The sequence below is a fragment of the Pteronotus mesoamericanus genome, unplaced genomic scaffold (assembly GCF_021234165.1).
Source record: "Pteronotus mesoamericanus isolate MK-2021 breed Mesoamerican mustached bat unplaced genomic scaffold, CSHL_Meso_final contig_246, whole genome shotgun sequence".
In the NCBI taxonomy this organism is placed as follows: domain Eukaryota; kingdom Metazoa; phylum Chordata; class Mammalia; order Chiroptera; family Mormoopidae; genus Pteronotus; species Pteronotus mesoamericanus.
In genome coordinates, this window is record NW_026555104.1 from 10245224 (window position 1) to 10268514 (window position 23291).

Sequence of the window (23291 nt, forward strand, 5' to 3'; positions counted from 1 at the left end):
CCATGAATCGTATTGATCCATGATCTGTTTGATCAGGCGCATCCCTGGCTGAGTGGGTCACCCACCCATTGTATATTTAGGGCAATGAAGGGGGGAGGCTAGGAGGAATGCTGGTAAGCACCCTGGGGAAATCTTTTTACCATAAAAGAACAAAGTTTTGTTTCTGGCTTCATCTCTTGGGTGGATTGATTTCCCCAAGCTGGCCTTCACAACACAGTAAATTGGGTGAGTATTAATCCTTTGGACAGGATTTGATTTCTGAGTCTTCCACTAACTCATTGCTCCTAAGCAGGGCACCCCTGTCCCCACCCTCTGTCTCCCCGCAGGTAAAGAGCTGTCTAGTTCCCCACGCTGTTAGACTCTGGTGGAAGTGGGGTCCCTCTAGCCAGAAAATGCCCTAGCACAGAATGCCTGATTTTGTGCCCACTTTCAGGGGTTCACAGAACTCCTGAAGTCTTCCCACCACCTGGAGGAAGTGACCTCAAAGTTTGCAGCTGATTTTTCTCTGCTCTGTAATCAGATGGGAGTGTGACTTTGGCGATCTCTTTTCCATGGGCCTAAGTCGGTTCGTTTGTTAAATGGGAACACTAATTTCTACCGCATAGGCAGGTTGTAAGGTTTAATTGGGAAACAGGCATAAAGGGCCTCAAGAGTTGTACAGAATCGTTATTATGATCACTGTAACTACTAGTAGGGGAGGGGGCACACTCAACGGTGCTGCTTGCCCGCACATACCAGTGTCACGGTTGAAACCGAGTCAGTTTTCTCGCTCTCCAACCACTAGGACCCCCTGCACCCAGGGGAAGGGTCAGGGGACCAGACTAGGTGGACAGGCCTGACCAGGGCGTGGCCTTGGCGGGGGAAGCCTTGGGGGTGGTGCTACGCAGGAGGCAGGGGCGGAGCCCCGGGAGGCGAGAGGCGGGGCGTCGGCTCCTGGTCCTGGTTTCTCAGGGGCGGGGCTGCCGGCCAAGCCTCTGCGGGCTAAGCCTGAGCTGGAGCCTTGCTTTGTTCCGGTTTCTGCCTCCTTCTCCCTCTGGCGTCTGGGTCCAAAACGTCGCCTTCCAGCTTCCTCTTCCACCCCCCACCCCCATCCCCTGTATCTGGGCCCGCGTCCTCTTTCCCAACCGCTACGTCCCAGATCCCGCCCTCACTCCTCCCCAAATTTCTGGCCAGCACCCTTGCCTGATACCCTTCTCTCCATCCCTCCCTCCTGCATCTTCTTCCCCTGGAGCTTCTCTCGGGCCCCCCTTTTCCAAGGTCCGGGTCGCTCCGCTCGGCCCCGCCCCTCCAGACCAGGGATGTCCCCAGCAGCCCCGCTCCGATGGTCCTGACGCTGCTTCTCTCTGCCTACAAGCTGTGCCGCTTCTTCGCCATGTCAGGCCCAGGGCCGGGCGCCGACCGGCTGGCCGTGCCGGGGCCGGACGGGGGCGGCGTCGCGGGTCCCTGGTGGGCAGCGGGCGGCCGCGGGCCCCGCGAGGTGTCTCCAGGGGTGGGCACCGAGGTGCAGGGCGCCCTGGAGCGCGCGCTGCCCGAGCTGCAGCAGGCGCTGTCGGCGCTGAAGCAGGCGAGTGGTGCGCGGGCCGTGGGCGCCGGCCTGGCCGAGGTCTTCCAGCTGGTAGAGGAAGCCTGGCTGCTGCCAGCCGTGGGCCGCGAAGTAGCCCAGGGTCTCTGCGACGCTATCCGCCTGGACGGCGGCCTCGACCTGCTGCTGCGGCTGCTGCAGGCGACGGAGCTGGAGACGCGGGTGCAGGCCGCGCGCCTGCTGGAGCAGATCCTGGTGGCTGAGAATCGGTGAGGGTGCCGGCCTGTGGGGGTTGGGGGGAGCGCCGCGCGGTGTGGGGCAGCAAGGGTGGCCTCACGCCTGGGTCTCCCGTGTGCCTCCCCTACCTCGCCTCACCAAATCCGCGCAATACATCCCTGGTGGGGACCAGCGTGTCCATTTTACAAAGTTTAGTGACTTGCCCAGCATCACACAGTGAACTGAAGGAGCAGCCAGGATTCACTCTCAGAGCTTGTGAGGTGAGGAATGAGACCGGGAGAGGAGGAATGGCTTAGTAGGACAGGAATTTGTCCCTGGTTCCAAGGATGGACATGGAATCCTATTGCCAATGCCCACCCCCTAAACCCACAGCCCTCCTCCCCACAGGCCTGGATGCCTTTATATGCTACCTTCTCTCTCCCATACCATCTCCCTCCCACTGAGAGAAGGAGAGAATGCTATGCTCAGAAAATGGGCGGGGCGCGGGGCTCTCCTCTCTCCCCAGGCTGAAAAGAATGTCAGTCTAAGGTTTACTTGCCCACTTCGTGCATCCCCAACCCACCTCCTGCTCACTCCTTCTTCATTGTGATCCATGTAACAGACCAGACATGATCTCATTCCGCAGCTGCTGATAGGGATCAGAAGGTGTTCTTCTGGGATGCATGGGTGCGGGGAGAGGAAAGTGAGGTGGGGAGCTAGGCGGGGGCCAGGCGCAGTATGTGTTCTTCACCCCCTTTCCCACATTGTGTCAAGATACGGCAGCTGGGATCTCATGGAGGACTGGCTGCCACTCTCTTGCTTGCCTCTTGGGATTTCCCCTAAAATATGACAACCCCCGAGCACTCACTTTCTCTCTTCTCTGAGACCAGAGCAGATCAAGCTGTCACACTTCAGTCTCCTGCTGAGTCCCCAGGCCTCCCAGGTTAGAAGGGTTTTGGAAGGGTCGTTTTCAGTTCATGCAGCTTTCTCAAGTGTGGTGGCCATACGTTAGGGTTGCTTTCCTTACCACTTCGAGAAGTAAAAATAACTTTGTGGGTGGTAGAAATGATACAACTCTCAAAAATGCATGAATGAAGCAATTTACATTGGGAAACCAAGTTAGGGTTCTGCTTGTTCAGCAAATCATTTATCTCTCATCTAACATCAGGTGACAGGGGTGGGCCATAAATTTAGAGGGCTAGCAAACGGAGTGGGAGCTCACTGAACGTGTGGGCCCTGGTTGGCGGGTGTGTCCCGTAGGCCTGGTACAGGGCACGGGGCAGCTATAACTAGAACTCTTGGGAAGTGGGTGCAGCCAGCACACTAGAGAGAGGAGGGCTCCAAGAGGCAAATAGCATTGATGTTTTTCAAGGCTGAAAATAACAGTTCTCACGTGGTTCAGAATTACTGAGAGAAGTGTCACGCTGATCAGCGTCCCTGGTCCCGAGAAACCACGAACTGGCTCAGGCATCACTTCAGGACCAAGGACAGAGCCCGACGCAACTAGTGAGGCTCAAAAGCCTTCCAAAGACAGGTAGAATCCTCTCGCCCCTCTAGACTGCAAGGAGGAGACTGGAAGGGAAAAAAGAGGGAGTTACACGCAGACAATTTGTTTTATCAAATCGTTTTCTTCCTCTACTAACCAACCTTCTCTTAAAGAAGGCTCTTCCATCAGTGTACCCACCCCTTTTGCCACTCCTTGTGCTGCAGCTCCCTTCTTCCTAGGGTGTTGCCGGCCCCTCCCCCTGGCCCAGGAGCCCCCAAATATCGGGATAAGTCCAGCAGGGTAAGGCCCTCTGAGCTTGGTCCCACAGCACCCACTGAAGGGCCCATCTGCTGCTAGCCCTCTGAATTCACAGCCCAGCCCACCAGGGGACCATAATGAGATGAAATGGTTTAACTCTGAGAAGTTAAGTGTTTTTTTCAAGAATACACAGTGAATAGGTGGAAGAGACAGGGTTTTTAATTTTTTTAAAATTTTATTTATTTATTTTTAGAGAGAGGGGAAGAGAGGGAGAGAGGGAGAGAAACATCAATGTGTGGTTGCCTCTCATACACCCTCAACTGGGGACCTGGCTCACAACCCAGGCAGGTGCCTTGGCTGGGAATTGAAGTTGTCACCATTTGGTTTGCAGGCCAGCACTCAATCCACTGTGCCACATCGGTCTTGGTGACAGTCTTTTTTAAACTCAGAAAACTATTGTTCATAAAATTTTAAAGTGCAAAGGTCCAAAAAAGACATACACTTCAGTTCCTTCCACCCAGACACCCTCCCTGGAGACAAACCAGTGAATCAAGTTTCTTATACATCGTTCCAGAGAGTCTATGCATATACAGGTATTTACATAATTATATATATACACACACACATACTTGTATATGCAACTTCCCCTTCCTTTAGAGCTGGTATTTGAACCCAGGCCCACAACCTCTTGGGCTGCAGAAAAATTGGGAAATAAAGGAATAGTTCTCACAACAAGCACACAGTTCAAGTTCTGTAAAGGTGCCAAGTGCATAGGGACAGACAAGGGCTGAGGGTCAAGGGACTCAGAGTAAAGCCCTCCCTCTGAACTGATGTTCCTGAGCAAGCCCTTCCCTTCATTAGGAAGCGAAGGTGCTGGATTAGATGACTGCTTGAGCACATCCTGGTTCTGATATTCTCAGCATGTATGTAGTCAGGCTGTTCCAGAGCACAAAATGCAGATGAAGGATCTTGAGCTCGGAAGACAGACCGATGTGATTTCAAATCCCAGTTGAGCTTCTCACCCGCTGTGTAACCCTGGGCTTCTCATGTAACCTGTCCAAGCTTTGGCTTTGTCATTGGGAAAAGGGACAATGGCGGTACCAGCTGCCCAGGCAGATGATTAGGACCTGCCTATTCCTCTGGACTGCAGAGAAGCTCAGTGATCAGCTCGGCAAAGGATTGCTGGCCTTATGCCATGTTCTGAGCTCAGCTGGGCTCTGCGGTGGACACAGAGTCACAGCACTGTGGTCATCGTGGCACTCACTAGACAAAGACTCCATGGCTGGCTGGGTCTCTGAGCCTTCAGTCACCTGTGGAGCACATCATTTGAGGAGGTCAGGAGGACAGCAACATTTCACCTTTGCCTTGGAGCAGGGCGTCTCTCCTGTGTGCTCTGTCGGCCTAAAGGTTTTCTCCCTTGGACCTGTCCTCCCTTCAGCAGCCAGAGAGAGTTTCCTAAAACCCATGTGTGACCAGGTCATTCCTCTTCCTGAAGCCTTTCAATGACTCCTTATTTCCATCCAGATCAATGCCTACAGATATAGGCATTTCTCTCTCCCCCTTTGAACCCTCATCTCAGCCACTTGAAGTGGTTTCACTTCAGCACGGCGGGCGCTGGGGCAGGTCCCCAACTACATCAGCCCTCCGATACCTCCCAGCCTTTTCACACGCCTGTGCCTAGAATGCAATCTTCCCTTTTCTTGACTAATGTCCCCACCATCTTTCTGACTTAATCCTATAGGTAACCATTCAATATATTTAATGTATGTCTTTCTCTGTGTTCTGGTAAAATCTTTTTCTAGTTTTGTGCATATGCTTTTAATTCACACAAATTGTGCTGCGTTATATAGCTCATTATATTTCTTACTTTTACCCTCTCAGTGTTATGTTAGGGTCTTTCATGTTGTTGTGTTATCATCTGCTCAACTTGTAACTGCTACATAGTCCTCCGGCCTGGGCACCTCTTCACTCTCCCAGGCTTGACTCTGGACTGTCCCCAGTTTCTCCCACCACAAATAACACTGCAGAGAATGACCTTGGCTATGTCCTTTTGTAACTCTGATTAGAAGCTATTCGGGATATAAACCCAAGACCCACCATTTCTGGCTCATAGAGTAGGTGTCACCTTAATTTCATCCACACATCCCAGCCTGCTCTCCAAATGGACTGTCACAGCCTGCACCTCCACCACAGAGTTTTACGGTGTTCATGGCTCCACAGCTCCCCAGCCTTTAGTGTTACCCAGCTTCTGCCTTTTGCCTATCTAATAGGTGTGAAGTCATTGCTGTTTTAATTTTCACTTCCCTGATTATTAAAGACTTAGAGCATCACTTTGTTAACATCTTGGATTTCCTTTTTTGTAAATTGCTTGTTTATATCCTTTGCCCATTTTCTACTGGGTTGAATGCCTTTTTCTTGTGGATTAGAATATTTATTTATATATTCTATAAATGAATCATCTGTTTGTTTTTCCTTGTTGGTTTTAGATATTGCAAATATCTCTGGCCTTCCTTCTATTTCTCAAACATGCCAAGCCCATCAGCCCTCAGGGCTTTGTCTTGGCTGTTCTCTCTGCCTGTTATATTCTCCCAGATACTTGTGGGCAGGGCTCTCTGGACATTTAACCCTTAGATGTCACCTCCTCAGATGTATCTCCGCACCCAGCACCCTCCGTTACACCACCTGGTTTTGCTATCATTATGGCCATGTCACTATTATCCTGTTAATTCATTGTTTACTTGTTTATTGTTTGTTTCCACGTTAGCTGAGTCACTCTTAGTCACTGTTTAACTTCAGCCCCTAGCACAGTGCTTGGCACACAGTAATTCTCGATAAATGTTCATTGAATGAAAGAATAAATACACCCAGTGACACAGCATGGAGTGACAAGAAGTTTGAAGGCAAGACTAACAGTGTTGTGCTTCAAGTGACACTTCAACTGATGACAAGAGGTTAACATTTATTGAGTCTTTCCTATGTGCCAGCCGCTGTGTCAAGCACTTTACATGGATTATCACATTCATTCTTATAATAAACCTACAGAGTAGGTTTTTTTTAAAAAAAATCCTATTTATGAGATGAGTAAACTAAGGTAGAAAGATAAAGGAAGGTACCCAAGGACCCACAGCTAGAAAGCGGCAAATAACTTGAAACCAAACCCTAGGATATCTGCTCCAGAGCTAGGTTTCTTAACCGGGACACATAGAACTTCTCCAGGGGAAGGTATAAGGGAAGAAATGAGTGCCTGCTCCTCCCAGGCAAGAGGGGAGGAGAGAGGCAGGGAGCATAACGCTCTCCCTCATGTCCTATAAGACATTAGTGAGGCCCACAGAGTGTAACTGACCGGCTGTCAAGCCAAGCACCGCAGGCCGGGCAACTCCACCGTTCTCGCTCCACTTTCTGTCGTCAGGGACCGGGTGGCGCGCATCGGGATGGGCGTCATCCTGAATCTGGCAAAGGAGCGCGAGCCGGTGGAGCTGGCGCGGAGCGTGGCAGGCATCTTGGAGCACATGTTCAAGCACTCGGAAGAGACGTGCCAGCAGCTGGTGGCGGCCGGTGGCCTGGATGCCGTCCTGTACTGGTGCCGCCGCACCGACCCGCCGCTGCTCCGCCACTGTGCGCTGGCGCTGGCCAACTGCGCGATGCACGGGGGCCAGGCGGCCCAGCGGCGCATGGTGGAGAAGCGCGCCGCCGAGTGGCTCTTCCCGCTCGCCTTCTCCAAAGAGGACGAGCTGCTGCGGCTACACGCCTGCCTCGCCGTGGCGGTGCTGGCCACCAACAAGGAGGTGGAGCGCGAGGTGGAGCGCTCCGGCACCCTGGCACTCGTGGAGCCGCTCGTGGCCTCTCTGGATCCCGGCCGCTTCGCCCGCTGCCTGGTGGACGCCAGCGACACAAGCCAGGGCCGCGGGCCCGACGACCTGCAGCGCCTCGTGCCGCTGCTCGATTCTTCGCGCTTGGAGGCGCAGTGCATTGGGGCTTTCTATCTGTGTGCTGAAGCTGCCATCAAGAGCCTACAGGGCAAGACCAAGGTGGGTGCGGCTGTGGAGTCGGGCCGGGAGTTGGGGGAATGGTTACACAGCATCTGGGAAGGCTTCCTCAGTCATCTGGGACTTGAAGTACACATAAGAATTAGGAACAAGGAAAAGGATGAGGGACCAGTCATTCCGGCCTTGAAGGCAAGACCAACATTTTTCAGCAGGGGACGCTGGGCTTTATAAAGATTACCCTGGTGCTGCTTGGAGATGGGATTGGCAAGGGTGAGGTTGGGGGCAAAGGGGCCAGATAGGAGGCCATGGCAGGGGTGCCGTTGGGATGGTGGAGTTCAGGACTAGGGCAGAGTCAGGGAGAAGCAGACAGATTCCAGAGGTGCCAAAGAGCTAGAATTAGGACTTGGTGGGTGGCTGGGTGAAGGTGAAGGAGGAGCTGAGGACGACTCCTGACTTTGGATATCGGCAACCCAGTGGATGGTGGCAACAGGTACTGAAATAAGGTGAACTGGGCAAGAGGCAGTCTGGAGTGAGAGAGGAGGAGAAAGCAAGTTTGCTGGGAGATTGAATTTGAGATGCGTGAGAGATGACCAACCGGGGAGCTTCAGAGGGCCATTTTGTCATTTGGGTCTGGATTCCAGGAAGGAGACAGAGTGTAGAGACAGAGGCTTGGCGCACTGTGTCTGTGTGTCAGCCAGGCAGCTCCTTCCTGAGTCCCCAGAGGTCCCCATGCCGAGGGCCGATTGGGAGCTTTTGCCCTCTGCTTTCACTCGCTGTGTGGACTGGGCTGTCTGGCTTCCCCTCTCTGGGCCTCTACAGGCCTCATTTTTATCCTCTGGAAAATTGAAGGTGTGGACCACAGAAGCAGTTCTTACCCTGGATGTGGCCCTAGTAATAGTTAAATTATCAAAAGTATGGATTTTTATTTTTAAAAATACTGCAGAATCAAGATTATCCCTGTAACGTCACCCTTCCTACTTCGTGCTCCTCTGGGAGTTTGGGGGTTGGCAACAGCTGGCGCGCAGGAAGCAGAGCGCACCGCACCGACTGTCCTGTGTCCCACAGCTGTCATCTCGGGCTGCTCACAGGAGTGTGTCTTGCAGATGGCTGTCACACATAGTGTGTGTCCCCACAGGTCAGGGAGACTTGATGTTAGGGGATCTCCGAGGCCTCTTCCAAGGTCCAACATTCTAGGAGTTTCTGACTGTCCTCTCTGTGCCTCAGAGTGGGACCATGGGAGGACTGGCTTTACAAAGCAAGTCACTCTGCTTTGGGAGAAGAGCCTTGAAGGGGAGTTGGGAGGAGGGAACTATTGGGTCTGGGCAGCAGCCATGACCACCCACTCTGGCACCGCTTTCCCAGCAAGGCCAGTGAGTGCAGTTGAGTAAAGACGTGGTAAGCCCCCGCTCTGTGGCCTGCGGTGTGCCAGGTACAGGGACTCCAGGGGTGACTAAGGCATGACCTCAGCTTATCATCCAGTGGAAACAGCAGTATGAACTAATGGCAGTGGCATTCAGAGTGTGGTACAAGGTCTAATTGGAAGTGCGGGCCAAGCTACTGGGGGAATCGAAGCAGGTGGCATGGAGGAGGTGCTAATCAATTTGGATTCCAATGGATGACTAGGATTCCCAAAAACAGGCTGGAAGAACTCAGCATCTGGGAACACAGGGGTCAAGGCTCAGAGGTGGGAGAGCCTTCGTGGGTGGGTCAGACAAGCGCGGGTTGGTGAAAGGGGAGGCGAGCTGGGGGCGATGGAGAGGGCCTGCGCTGTGCCAGGCCTGCGGCCACAGTGAGAGCTCGGACTTTACCCTGGGACAGAGGGGGGGGGGCATGAAAAGGACCTGTCTGGTCAAGAGCTTTGAGAGGGCTTCAGGGGGGGGCGATCCAGAGGCCTCGCTGACTTATCAGATGAAGGCAGGGCTAGTGCCGATGGCTGGGCTTGCGGCAGTAAGAAGAGGCTGATCACAGGAGAGGGACTGGGCACATTTGGGGGTGGCTGGCTGGAAAGCTCGTGGATACAAGACACCCTCTCCTCACCCCTCCCTAGGTATTCAGCGACATTGGTGCCATCCAGAGCCTGAAGCGCCTCGTTTCTTACTCCACCAATGGCACCACGTCGGCGCTGGCCAAGCGCGCGCTGCGCCTGCTGGGCGAAGAGGTGCCGCGGCCCATCTTGCCCTGCGTGCCCAGCTGGAAGGAGGCCGAGGTCCAGACGTGGCTGCAGCAGATCGGCTTCTCCCAGTACTGCGAACGTTTCCGGGTATAGCCGCGCAGGGCTGCCACCCCGGAGTCGGAGCCGGCGCATCCCCGTGGGCGCGTGGACCCTAAGGGTGCCGTGCACACAGGCAACCTTGCCCCCTCCTGTCCCGCAGGCCCGCGGCGCCAGGGTGGCCTTTTGGCGTGGGGAGCCTGTACTCAGCAATTTTCAGGATCGCTCGGCTAATCTGGGTCTCATCCACTTCCCTACTGCTGTCACCAGTTCCCTCCCCTTGCATCTTGAGCTTGGGGTCCAGAGCTAAGGAGGGGAACCTTTCCTTCCTCCTTTCTTACCTATGACCCCACCCCCAGGAGCAGCAGATAGACGGCGACCTGCTTCTGCAGCTCACGGAAGAGGAACTCCAGACCGACCTGGGCATGAAATCGGGCATCACGCGCAAGAGGTACGGAGCCTCCTGCCCGTCCTGCTGCCCCCACACCCGGTCTAAACATCCCCTCGGTCGCTAGCCGATCTGAGTCAGGACTTCAGCGTCCTTTCCTCCCTGGGGTGCAGATTCTTTAGGGAGCTCACGGAGCTCAAGACCTTCGCCAACTACGCTACCTGCGACCGCAGCAACCTGGCTGACTGGCTGGGCAGCCTGGACCCACGCTTCCGCCAGTACACGTACGGCCTGGTCAGCTGCGGCCTGGACCGCTCCCTGCTGCACCGAGTGTCAGAGCAGCAGCTCCTGGAAGACTGCGGCATCCGCCTAGGCGTGCACCGCACGCGCATCCTCTCCGCCGCCAGAGGTCAGCCTATCCCATCTTCATCCTGGAGGGGCGGGGCGACAGAGGGTGGGGCCTCAGAGCCAGACACTGGGCCAGCAGCCTGCATTCTGAGGATGCAAAGGTGTGTTGCACTTTGCCCTCAAGAAGCCCCCAGTCTGAGGTGGGTGGATAGAAAAGTGGGAGTAAGGCAGACATATAAACAGGGAGGTGACCACAGTAGGAGGCACGCCCAGGACTCTAATGGGAACCTAGAGGAAGCACTGCCTACCCTGTCTCCCCAGGTCTAGGCATTTAGAGGATGCCTGACCTGGTGAAGGATATGGGGGCGGGGGGTGTGGACCATACCAGGAAGAGCAGGCAGGCAGAGGGAACAGCATATGCAAGTATGAATGAGACAGAGCATGGAGAGTTCATACATGGGACATGGGTGGGAAGGCAGGTGGCTTATTCTGTTAGCCAACAGCTTACACCGTACGGTGGTTCTAGAGGTACTTTAGAGAGCCATGAGAGCAGAGTGGATTCCAGGGCTCTAGCAACCCTCCTTACTAATGGATTTTAATTTGCTAATATCCTTTTTAGCTAATATTTATTGTCAATTACTGTATGTCAGGTCCTATATTAACTTCTGAGAAAGTATTATCTTATTAATCTCTACATCCATTTGGTGCAGTGGGTGTTAATTTTTTATTTTTTCTTTAAAATTTTTTTTTCTCTTTTTAAGAAAGGTTTTATTTATTTATTTTTAGAGAAGAAGGAAACATCGTGATGGGGGTTGCCTTTTGCGCGCCCCCTACTGGGGACTGGTCGGCAAACCAGGCATGTGCCCTGACTGCAAATGGAACCAGTGACCCCTTGCTTCTCAGGCGGGCGCTCAATCCACTGAGCCTCCCCATCCAAAGCTTCCTTCCTTCCTTCCTTCCTTCCTTCCTTCCTTCCTTCCTTCCTTCCTTCCTTCCTTCCTTCCTTCCTTTCTTTCTTTCTTTCTTTCTTTCTTTCTTTCTTTCTTTCTTTTTCTTTCTTTCTTTCTTTCTAAGATTTTATATATTTATTTTTTAGAGAGAGTGGAAGAGAGGGAGAGAAACATCAATGTGCAAGAGATACATTGATTGGTTGCCTCTGGCACACCCCCAGCTGGGGATCTGGCCTGCAACCCAGGCATGTGCCCTGACTGGGAATTGAACAGGAGACCTTTCGGTTCACAGGCTGGCACTCGATCCACTGAGCCACACCAGCCAGGGCATAATATTTTAATCAAATTTTAAAACTTTTTAAAGAGTGAAAGAGGTATAATTTAACTTAAAAGTGTCCAGTTTGAAAGGTTTGGGAAAATGCTTACTGCTGTGTAACTGCCATCATAATCAAAGATAAAGAATATTTCCATCAAAGGTGTTAATTTTAAAGATGACAAAACCAAGATTTAAAGAATTTAAATGCATTCTCCGTTTTAAAGCCATTCAATAACAGAATTAGGATTTGAAACCCTCCCTTCCTTCTTTATAAAGAGACTAATGTTGTCTGTGAATGTTAAGTCTGAATATTATGAGAAGATGGATTCTTTTCATTCCTCACTCATTCAGCAAGTACTTACTAAGCTCCTACCAGGGGCAAGGGACTGGTCTTTAGCCCAGTGCTTCTACTTCAACCAAAGCAGGTCAGCTTTTGCCACTTTTACGTTGCAACTAACAAAAAAACCTTAAGATTTCATTTTTTTTAAAAAAAGAGCCCTACAGACAAATAGTTTACAAATTCCTTCTACGGGGAGTAGGGAACAATGAATTTTTTTCAGTGGAGGCAATGACATGTTCAGGCTTGGATTTTAGATCCCTTTGGTAGCTGTGCAAACAGATTAGACTGGGTAAGTGTGGATTTAGGGAGACCACTGAGGAGGCTGGAGTTGGGGACCTGGCCATAGGGAGGACCCCGAGGCTGGAGTCTAGTTGTTGAGCAGGAAGTACCCACAAAGCATGGTGCCTGGCACTGAACACTGAACATCAGCTCCATGGGGGCAGGGTTTCTTTATGTTCACCTCTGTATCCCAAGCACTAACAGTGCCTGGCACACATTAAGCACATAGTAGATATTGTTGAATGGATGAATGAATGAGTAAGAGGCAGGAGTTGAGGCTAGCACCCAGGTTTCTGACTTCGGTAAGAAACTAGGAGGAAGGGTCCATGGGAGGATTTAGGATGTGTTGGGTTCAGAGTGCCTGTGTGCAGCTGGCTGTGCAGGTCTGGAGCTCAAGAGGAAGCCAGGGCTGGAGGTGCCTTTCTTTCTTTCTTTCTTTCTTTCTTTCTTTCTTTCTTTCTTTCTTTCTTTCTTTCTTTCTTTCTTTCTTTCTTTCCTTCCTTCTTTCTTTCCTTCCTTCTTTCCTTCTTTTCTTTCCTGTCTTCCTTTCTTTCTTTCCCCTACTTCCTTCCTTTCTTTCCTCCTTAGGCTTCATTTTCAAGTCTCAGCAATTAAAACAACATGCACCAGCACAGAAATAATCAAGTAGATCGATGAAATAAAATGAGCATTCCAGAAACAAATGTATCTATCTGTCTAACAATGTAATATATGATTAAATTGATATTTCAAATCCATGGGGAAAATAAGGCTTATTCAACAAGTAAGGCACACGAACCACTATTACTTGAAATAAAACAAATATACACAAAATATTCGGGAGAGTTAAAAATCAATATGTAAAATCTAAGGAGTTTTAGGAGAAAATACAAACTAATATTTTTCTTACCCTGAAGTCAAATATTCAAACCCAGAAGCTATAAAGTAAAATACTGACAATATGACTGTATTAAACATTTAAGATAATATAGTAATATACATATTAAAAAGGTGAAAGGACAAGTAATAGAATAAGAAAGTATTTGCTACACATCTAAAAAAGGGTTAATAGTTTTTTGGGGCTTTTTTAGGGAAAAAATTCTACAAACATTTAATCAAAAAATTGAAAAAGAATACCAAACAGCCATTTAAAGCTGTTTAAAAATAATAGCAGTAGGCAAGAAATATACAAAAACAGGCTTAGTTTCAACAAGTAATAAAGGAACAATTAAAATAACACATCATTGTCACAATCAGATTAATAAGTATTAAAAATATTGGTAATATCAAGTATTGGCAACTGTGAAAGGAACTACGTATTCATAGATGCTTTTTATTCATCTTATTAAAGCAGTCCCTTCAACATATCTTGCAGTGCTGGTTTGGTGGAGGTGTATTCTTTTAGTGTTCTTTTGTCTGGGAAACTCCTTACTTTGCCTTCCATTTTAAGTGAGATCCTTGCGGGGTAGAGCAGTCTTGATTGCAGGCCTTTCTTTTCATTGCTTGGACTATTTCTTGCCATTCCCTCATGGCTCGTAGTGTTTCTGTTGAGAAGTCAGCTGCTAGCCATACCGGGACTCCCTTGTATGTTACTACCTCTTTCTCCCTTGCTGCCTCTAGGATTCTCTCTTTGTCTTTGATATTCGCCATTGTAATTATGATGTGTCTTGGAGTGGGCCTCCTTGGGTTCCTCTTGAATGGGACCCTCTGTGCTTCCTGGACTTGTGTGACTTTTTCTATCCTCCAATCAGGGAAGTTTTCCATCATTACTTTTTCAAACAGGTTCTCTACCCCTTCCTCCCTTTCTTAGAACCGTTATTTAGAACTCAATATCTGATAGTTTACATGCCTCTTTCATTTAGTTCTCTTTCTGGGGATTCCTCCTTTCCCTTTGACTGGGCAGTGTTTCTTTGTCTTCCCATTATTTGTGAGACTCTTCTTTTTTGCTTCTGCTTCTTAACTTGATCCATCTTGATTTCCTGACTTTGTGGTGTGAACTTTTACAGTAGGAGACTGCTGTTTTTACTTTCTGGATCTGCCTCTGATGATGTCAGATGTTGTCCCTGTCTGACCTTAGGCAGTCTGTTTGAGACTTCCAGGAATCTGCTGTTTGTGGCTGCCTTCTTCAGCCGTTAATCTAGTCACTCTGCATTCAGCAGGTCCCCTTAGACAGCTCAGGGCAGGGTGGAGTCCCTCCTGGGGGCGGGGTTATTGGATCCTCTCATGCTGCTGCCTGTATGGGGGAGGAGTCAGCACTGGGATCCTGTCGGCTACTCTCTCCATTCTCTCCCCAAAGCCATCCCCAGTCTCTCCTCAAGTGTCTCCAGACCTCTCTGCACCCCATTTAGCCAGGGATCTACTACCTGTGGCTGCCACTCTGAACTCCGCAGGTGGCTTAGACAGCACAGGGCAGTGTGGAATCTCGCCTGGGGGTGGGGCTATTGGGTCCTCTGATGCTGCTGCCACTCAGGGGGAGTGGTCTCTGCCTGAGCAAGATGGCTCCTGACATATGGGGGATGAGTCGGCACTGAGATCCTGCCAGCTACTCTCTCAGTTCACTCCCCAAAGCCTCCTTCCCCAGTTTCTTCTCAGGCATCTCAGCCCACTCTGCCCCCATCTTTGCTAGAGACTAGAGTAAGTGGCTGCAAATAAAAAAATTTATGTGATGGCCATTTAAACGGTTCTTTGCAACTCCAGCCACCTGTCTCTGGCAGAGAGCAACCCTGCCACTTTTCACAGCTGGCTGTTTTCTGTGTACTTTTTGGGCTCTGGTGCTGTAGGCTGGAGGTCTCCACTTATGGTTTAGACCCCACTCTTCTCGGGGGGATCCAAGTGGCCATTTCAATATCCTTCTGGTGCTGCTGCCCATGGGCACCCCGCCCGTGTTCTCGAGTCTCTACCGCACTCCAGCTAGACTGCGCTAAAGCCAATTCTTCTGTCTCTGAGGTTACAAGGCTCCTCTCTCATTATTGTTCAGTTGTTTGTTCCAGGTGATTTCACCACAATTTAGTTGTAATTCCAGGTTGGTCCTAGGAGGAGGTCAGTGTGACTTCCACTCACTCCTCCACCATCTTGATTCCTCTGTTCAGCAACCCTTTTTGGAGCAAGGTACCCTGCCTGGGCAGGACTGGGCTGGGCTGAGAAACATGGGTAGGCAAGGGATGATGTACCTCAATGTGAGTGATGGGGAAGGGTCACCCTCACCAAGCTGTCTCTTGTCCCCCTCAGAAATGCTACACTCCCCATTGCCCTGCACGGGCTGCAAGCCAAGTGGGGACATTCCAGATGTCTTCATCAGCTACCGCCGGAACTCAGGCTCCCAGCTGGCCAGGTGAGGAGGTTTGGATGGGCAGGCAGCTTTGGGCCTTGGGGTGAGGCCAGGACAGTGACACAGACCTCTTTGCAGCCTCCTGAAGGTGCACCTGCAGCTGCATGGCTTCAGTGTCTTCATTGATGTGGAGAAACTGGAAGCAGGAAAGTTTGAGGACAAGCTCATCCAGAGTGTCATGGGTGCCCGCAACTTCGTGCTGGTGCTATCGGCCGGGGCGCTGGACAAGTGCATGCAGGACTATGACTGCAAGGACTGGGTGCACAAGGTAAGTGCTGGCCTCTGTGGTCCCAGCATTAGCGTGTGGCCCAGGGGACAAGGTTCTCCTCCTGTTTCTTCCCATCTGCACCCCGCAGCAACTCCATGGCCCAGCGGGAAGTCAAGAGTCACAGCTACAACTGTAATAGGACTCCAGCCAGTCACTTAGGCTCTCTGAGTGCATTTCTCTCATCTACAAAGTGGGGGTGATTTACCTGATATTCACCTTGTACGATTGTTGTGAGAGTGACAGAGGGATGAAAATACTTTGAAAAATAACCTCCATGAGGGAAGGGGGCAGGAAACATAGGGAGAGGCACAATGGAATTGTAAAGAACACAAATCTATGAATTTGAGTCCTGGCTCTGGCCTTGAGCAAGTTACTTCATCCCAATGAGCTTCATGTTTATTACTGTAAAGTGGATAATTATAGTACCTAATTCCCTCGGATATTGTTATGAGGATTAAAAGAGCTAAGATTTGTGAAGGGCTTAGCAGAATTCCTGGCTCCATAATAATTATTCTATAATGGTAGCAACTACAATTATTAATATAATGATTATGACTGCTGTTTAACTCACCATTGTGTATCCTCAGTGCCTGACACATAGTAGAAACTTATTGAATACTTGTAGAACAGATGGATGGATGGATCCATATCACATCTGCAGAATATTAATTATTAATCAATGAATAGGAATTGGGGCCCAGGCTGAGTCATGCAGTAGTCATCTGAGATGGGGCCCTTGTCCTAAAGCTAAGGAGACCAGAACAGGCCCAGAATGACTAAATAATATATAAGTTGGTGTCAATGCTAAGATGGCTAGGTGAACCTCTTACTTACCATACAAGTATGGAGGAGGGAGAAAACATTAAGGGCAAGTATAATCAGGGAAGGCTTCATGGAAGAGATAGGACTTGAGAAAAGTCTCAAGAATTAAGGTAAATGGAAGAGAAGGCATCCCTGGCAGGGGAACAGCATGAGAAAAGATCAGAAGTAGGAGTGAGAAATGTGCCAGAACCCTACTTGCACCTCTGGTACTGCCTTCTCTATCTCACAGATGAGGAAACAGAGGCTTAGGGAAGTAGAATAATGTCTGCCATGGCCACATGGGTGCAGAGATCAGAAAAGCCAGGCCCTGAGCTCCGTCTCCCTGACCCAGAGCTCGCGCTCATTCCCAGGACCTGTGCTCCATGCACAGATCTGAGGGAGTGTGTGGGAGGTGGCGGGGTAGGGCTCGATTCAGCTAACACGAGAGATGATTGTCTGCATTTCTTCTCAACTCCACATTCAGTGATGTTATGTTAGCAGCTTCAAGGCAGCCATGGTGGGAGTATTTACACTAAGGAAATCAGTAAACACTACAAATCAGGGGTTGGTTGGTTGATTTGGTTGGTTTGGGGTTTTCCCCCTCCCTGGAGAGCTAGCTAAACACGTGTCAGCACAACACTGGCTGGATGAGAACTGTGGGGCGAGGTTGCAGAGGGCCTGCAGGCAGGGAGAGACCTGTGCTTGCAGTGCGGAGACCGCAGACCCCGTGCATTCAGGGGCGCCACGCCAGGGTTTCAGGGAGAAGGCTCTGACACTAGAGTGCAGTCCTGGTTGACAGTGGGGAAGAGGGTCAAGCCCAGAGGTGGTGTTTTAGGGGCTGAGTATGGGGCTTGGTTTTGGGAGGGGGTGCCAATCCTTCAGCCCAGAGGATCATGTGTGAAGACCCAGAGCAGATGGCAGGTGGCCTTCTGAAAGACACAAGTGTCTGAGCTCCACGACAGTTCAGATCTTGCCTTATTCACACTGGATCCTTGATGCCCAAACCCATGTACCATACAAAGTGCAGGATCCAGCACAAGTAACGCCCCTTTTTTATGACAGAATCATAACCATGTAATTCTGTAACATAACAATATCACATTCAAGCACACCATATTACACTTTAGATGAAGTGTTCAAATTAAAACTATAAATTATTATACCCATATCATTACCCTACCAACCATGCTCAAGCAGGCTTTACTTCTGCCGGACCCTGTAGGCTCTTGAATATTTTATAGAATAATTCAATCAATGATAAAACAGATGACTAATTCTGATGAAGCTGAGATGACCGGGAAAACCATAGATATCTACTAGATATACCAGGTTAGGAGACTTGACTCTAATCAAGTGATTCTGCACCAGCTGAGTGATCTTGAATAAGCCAGTTTGCCCTGTTTTGGCCAGCCTCTGAATCTATGCAATGAGCAGTGTGCTGTCTTTGGTTCTGTGTAATTCTGGATGAAGCAAATGTCTAAAAGTTTTCAAATAAATTTCTGCAGGGCCAGAGTTCATCTAAATTCTCAGCAGAGGCAGAGGGCTTGGTTGAAAAAGCCCAGGACTTGGAATCTGAAGGCATGAGTCAAAGCCTGGCACCTCCTCGGTGGAAGGGTGTGTGTGACTTAGGAGCAAGTCCCTTCCCCTCTCTGGGCCTCCTCCTTCTCATTTGTAAAATGGAGAGGTTCCCCAGAAGTCAATCAAGGTCGAAGTTATGCAGCTACTTTCCCGAGGAACGCTGTGCTCTAGAGTCTTGGCACACACCGTTGCCCCAGCTGACTGCAAGGAGGGAGGGGGCAGGCGGGCGGTGGGAGTCTCTGCTTTGGACCAGTCCCAAAGGCTCTGTCATCCTTCCTTGGTTGTTTTTAGTACTTAATTGCCTTTGGTTTTAAAATTTCTTCCCCTGAAGCCACATTTAGTGGGTAATCAATAAGGAAAACCACAGGGAACTACAGTCAGGAAAGTCCAATCCCTGTGGTTCTCCCTTGAAAGAAAAAAAAAAATTCAATAAGCACTTACCAGAGCACCCATTAATAGTAAGCAATATCCTCAGTACAACCCTTTGAAGGTAGGTTTATCATCCCCACTTAACAGAGGAGGAAATAATAGCACTTATTAGTTATTAAGCATGCATTATGTACTACGTGCTGTTCTAACTGCTTGCCATGGGATATTGCAGTTTATTCCTTCCAATGGTTCTACAAGATAGTGACCATCATTAACCCTGTTTTATACATGAGACAACAAAGGCTTTGAGAGCCAGTTGTTTTTGCCTCAGATCACAAAGCCTGTGTCAGAGACTCAATGTGAACCCAGCTCTGCTCATTCCAGGTGCACCCCTAACTGCTATGCTATGTTGTCTCATTCATTTACTCATCGATTACACATTTAGCAAGGGCTGACTATGGGCATGGCTTTGTGAAAGATACTGAGATATAAGGTGAGTAAAAACCCTGCCCTTTTTTCTGGTGGAGAAGGCAGATATTAAATAAATGAGTCATCAATTAATTTAAATTTGCAACTGTAGCATGTGCCGCAGAGGCTATGAGAGCCTCTAAGAGGGGGACCTGACCTGGCCAGGGAAGCGAGGGAAGCCTTCCCTCGAATGTGTTGGTTGGGTGCAAATCAGAAAAAGGAGTAGGTATCAGCTAGGTGAAGGGGCAGGGAAGAGAGTTCCAGGCAGAGGAAACAGCACGTGCAAAAGCCCTGCGCAGGGAGGGAGGAGGGCAAATCTTAAGAGGCTGCAAGGTCTGTGTGGCTGAGAGGGCAGTGCAGACGTGCCGTTCGAGAAGTGAACTGTGGCTAACTACACAGGACCTTCAGACCGCACGGGGCAGTTTGAACTTGGTTCTATGAGCCATGTAAAGCCTTGAAGAGTTTTAAGTAGGGAGTGACATAATCAAATTTTCATTTGGCAGAGTATTTAGGTGAAGGGGCAATGTTGGGAACAAATTAAAGGGGGCAAGAAGTAGATGAGAACAGACCTGGTGGAGGATAAAGATAAGGGGGGACTGGATGGTTGGAGCAGGAGAAAAATGGGGGGATTTGAAAATAAATGGGGAGTACAGTTGGTAGGGCTTGTGATGGATCGATCTGGATGCAGGGGGTGTGATGTTTTTCTTCTGACACCAAATTGTCTCGGTTCTTCCCCACACCAACCACCAGTTCTCCAATTCACCAACACCAATTGACCAATTGAATTGGGTGTCCCACAATGCAATTCAGTTCTGATGCTAACTACCCAGAGCAAGTGTCAGACTCCACAGGTACAAGGGCGCTGTCCCCCAGGTCTGCCCTCACTTCAGATACCAGTTCAAAGTCTCGAGTTCCCAGGCTGCCCACACTTCTGTCTGACTTGGCTACAAATGCAGGGGTTCTCATGACTCCTCACCTTTTCCAGGTTCAATAATTTGCTAAAATGGCATGTGGAACTCAGGAAAGCCCTTTAAATATATATATATATATATATTTATTTATTTATTTATTTATTTATATTTATATATATATATATATATATATATATATAGACACACACATACAGTCCTGTAGAAGTAATGCCTGCTTGAATGTGGTTGGTAGGGTAATAATATGGGTGTAATAATTTTTTTAAAGATTTTATTTATTTTTAGACAGGGGAAGGAAGGGAGAAAGAGAGGGAAACATCAATGTGTGGTTGCCTCTCGTGTACCCTGCACTGGGGACTTGGCCTGCAATAATTTGTACTTTCAATTTGAACATTTCACCAAAAATGTCATATGGTGTGCTTGAGTGTGATATTGTTATGCTACAGAATTACATGCTTATGATTTTGTAATAAAAGATTTTGTAGTAAACAGGGCTGTCATCTGTGCCGGACCCCTGTGTATAAAAGATACGAGGGCCGGGTATGGGGCGGGGACGCAGGCAGGAGAGGACAGGCTGCCGAGCCGTCTCCGGGCCACTCTCGCAGAGCCCAGGTGTGTTCACCAACCCACCCCGCTTTTAGGGTTCTATGTGGAGGTTTCATTTTTGTGGGCATGATTAAGTCATTGGCCACTGGTGACTGAACTCTCCAGCCCTTCTCCTTTCCCTGGGTATGAGGGTGTGTGTGTGTCGGGGCGGGGGGGGCTTGAGGTTCCAACCCCCTAATCAGAGCATGGTCTTTCCTTCGACCAGTCCCCATCCTGAAGTATCTAGATACCTCCCACCCCAGCCATCTGGAGCTTTAAGAGCTCTGTGCCAAGAACCTAGGACAAAGACCAAATATTTAACTTTTTCATTATACCACATAGGGTGAGGGAGAAGTCAACGATGGGCTTTAGTATCAGTACCTCACCCGGGCTCAGCCTCAGGCTGTTGTTGGCCCCCGCAGTGTCTGCCTCGCCCTAAGGTGCCTGGTTGGGGACCCTGGTCTGCCTCCTTCCTTCTTTCTCCAGGAGATCGTGACTGCTTTGAGCTGCGGCAAGAACATCGTGCCCATCATCGATGGCTTCGAGTGGCCAGAGCCCCAGGCCCTACCCGAGGACATGCAGGCCGTGCTCACCTTCAATGGCATCAAGTGAGGGGCGGTGGATGGGTGGGCACGCAGGCCCCCCCAGCCAGCAGCTCCCGCTGCCCGGCCCTCTGACCCACCGGCGTCTGTGCCCACAGGTGGTCCCACGAGTACCAGGAGGCCACCATTGAGAAGATTATCCGCTTCCTGCAGGGCCGCTCCTCCCAGGACTCGTCTGCGGGCTCCGACACCAGTTTGGAGGGTGCAGCACCCATGGGCCCGACCTAACCAGTCCCTAGTTCCCAAGTCCTGCCATGACCCCCTTTCCATTGTCTCCCTAGAAGGAGCAGCTCCGCACACCGGGCTCCCTGGGCTGAGACAGCCTGGGCCCTTCTCAGGAAATGGCTCTCCCTCTCCAGACCGTCACGGGCCACCTCAAACCCAGCTTCCTCAGTATCTGGAAAGGGAAGGGAAGCTAGGCATTGGGGCCGGTCAGGGTTAGACCGCCCCTAAGCCCTGCCACCAGGTCCTCTGTCTCAGGCGGGAGGGTCGCTGGTCAATTCTGGAGGCACTGAAGAGCCAGGGGGTGCTGCTCACTGCCCTCTCCCCTGCCCCGACGTTAGCAGCTTCGGCAGGGGCAAGGCAGGCAGCCTCTGACAGGAATGAAGGCGATGCCCAGCCCTCTCGGCCAAGCAAGGGTCTGGGCCTGGGGACCAGCAACGATGAGAGTCCAGTGATGGCTCTCCACCTAGGCTCTGCCTGGTCCCCTTGCCCTGCAATCACTCGGTGCACTTAGCTGGCCTGGTCTGGTCCCAAGTGCCCTTCCAGCCTTCCTGAGGTACAGCCTCTTTTGCCACCTCCAGGGGCAGGGCTGGGCTGAGCCAGCCCTCACTCTGGCCGGTTTGCAGCTGCGGCTGGGTTTGAAGTACTCACTGGTGCACGGAGCTTCCCGCTTGGGCCTGGGCAGGAGAGGCCATCTCCAAGGGCCCCTAGCCACCCTGCCCATACCCTGCCGTTGTGCCTCAGGCTCCTGCCCCACCTGTCCCAGCTGGCTTCCCCTGCCAGCAGTAGCCTGGGCAGGGCCTGCAGCTCCTTGGAAGAGGCAATGTCCTGAAGAAGGGCAGGGGGTACATTCAGATCACCTGGGAATTTTGTTTAAAGTTCCATTCAGGAGACCTGGGGTGGGGCCTGAATGTCCACTTTTCTCGGATTCCCAGGTGAGCCAGTGCTGATGGTCAAGAAATGACGCTTTAAGTAGCAAGACTCTGAAGTACAAATCCCTCACAGACCTCCGCCACGTCCCCAGCGCCCTACTCCGTGGCCTCTGTAATCATCGTCAGAGCAACCCTACCCGGTATCATCTCCATTTACAGAGGAATCAAAGGATGTGCCACTTTCTAAGTCTTGAGTGGCAGCCCAGGATCCAGCCCCAGCCTCCTGGTGCTCAGCCCACAGCTGGTGGGGCTGCTTTCCTGAGACTCATCCTTGGAGGCTGTGACCGGGCTGGGCTGCTGCTCCATACACTGCTGGCTTCTTCTTCACCCCAAAGAATCTAGAAGTAGGGAAAGGTTCTTGGCCCAGGAGCTACGCAGAAATAAATGAGCGGGACCATCCCTCTGCCCCTTCCCCCAGGAGGGTGGGAAGGCACGGGCTAATCGGCCCTCCTCTTCCCTCCTGAGAGCAGTGGTTCCCATCTCGAGGCCGGCTCAGCTCCCAGAGGGCCTCCTGCAGGTGCTGGCCCTGCCCCTCTCGGCTCTTGAGCCAAAAAGTCAGGAAGTCAAAGATCTCACTCCAGGCATGGGACTTCTTGCTTCCACCCCCATCCCTGCCAAAGATACTGTTTAGCTGGTCCTAGCTCCAGCTCGGGCTTTGACTGCACTTCTTCCTTCGTACCACCAGAGTGCCCGCCAGTGCCAGGCCCTGGATATGACGGTGCCTGAGGCAGACTGGACGCTGCCCTCACAGAGCAAATAACAATACGGTGTGACAAATATCCTCCAGGGGAAGCTTTCTGTCCTCAATCCTACTCCCTCCCGAGGTTCCCCCACCGACAGTATTCGGAGAGCTCCCCAGCCCCGTTTTTCCATTTGGAACGCCCGCCACTGTTACCCTTCCCGTCTCTCTGGGGAATCGGCGCTCAGCTTCT

The 23291-nt window shown here is 50.8% G+C and overlaps 1 protein-coding gene across 1 annotated transcript; it reads left to right on the forward strand.

Moving 5' to 3' along the window:
• Positions 1–1306: 1306 nt before the first annotated feature.
• On the forward strand, positions 1307–21566 carry SARM1 (sterile alpha and TIR motif containing 1). The gene is made up of 9 exons (XM_054573200.1): positions 1307–1791; positions 6892–7510; positions 9516–9728; positions 10037–10128; positions 10239–10474; positions 15506–15608; positions 15684–15873; positions 21090–21211; positions 21304–21566. Exons 1-9 carry the CDS (start codon positions 1322–1324, stop codon positions 21431–21433), a joined length of 2175 nt encoding a protein of 724 aa, XP_054429175.1. The 5' UTR covers positions 1307–1321; the 3' UTR covers positions 21434–21566.
• The last annotated feature ends 1725 nt before the right edge of the window (positions 21567–23291 follow it).

Coding starts and splice junctions, on each gene's coding strand:
- SARM1 (XM_054573200.1), top strand. CDS start 1,322: ATGGTCCTGACGCTGCTTCTCTCTGCCTACAAGCTGTGCCGCTTCTTC. Junction 1,792..6,891: donor ATCCTGGTGGCTGAGAATCG/GTGAGGGTGCCG, acceptor TTCTGTCGTCAG/GGACCGGGTGGCGCGCATCG. Junction 9,729..10,036: donor AGTACTGCGAACGTTTCCGG/GTATAGCCGCGC, acceptor CCCCACCCCCAG/GAGCAGCAGATAGACGGCGA.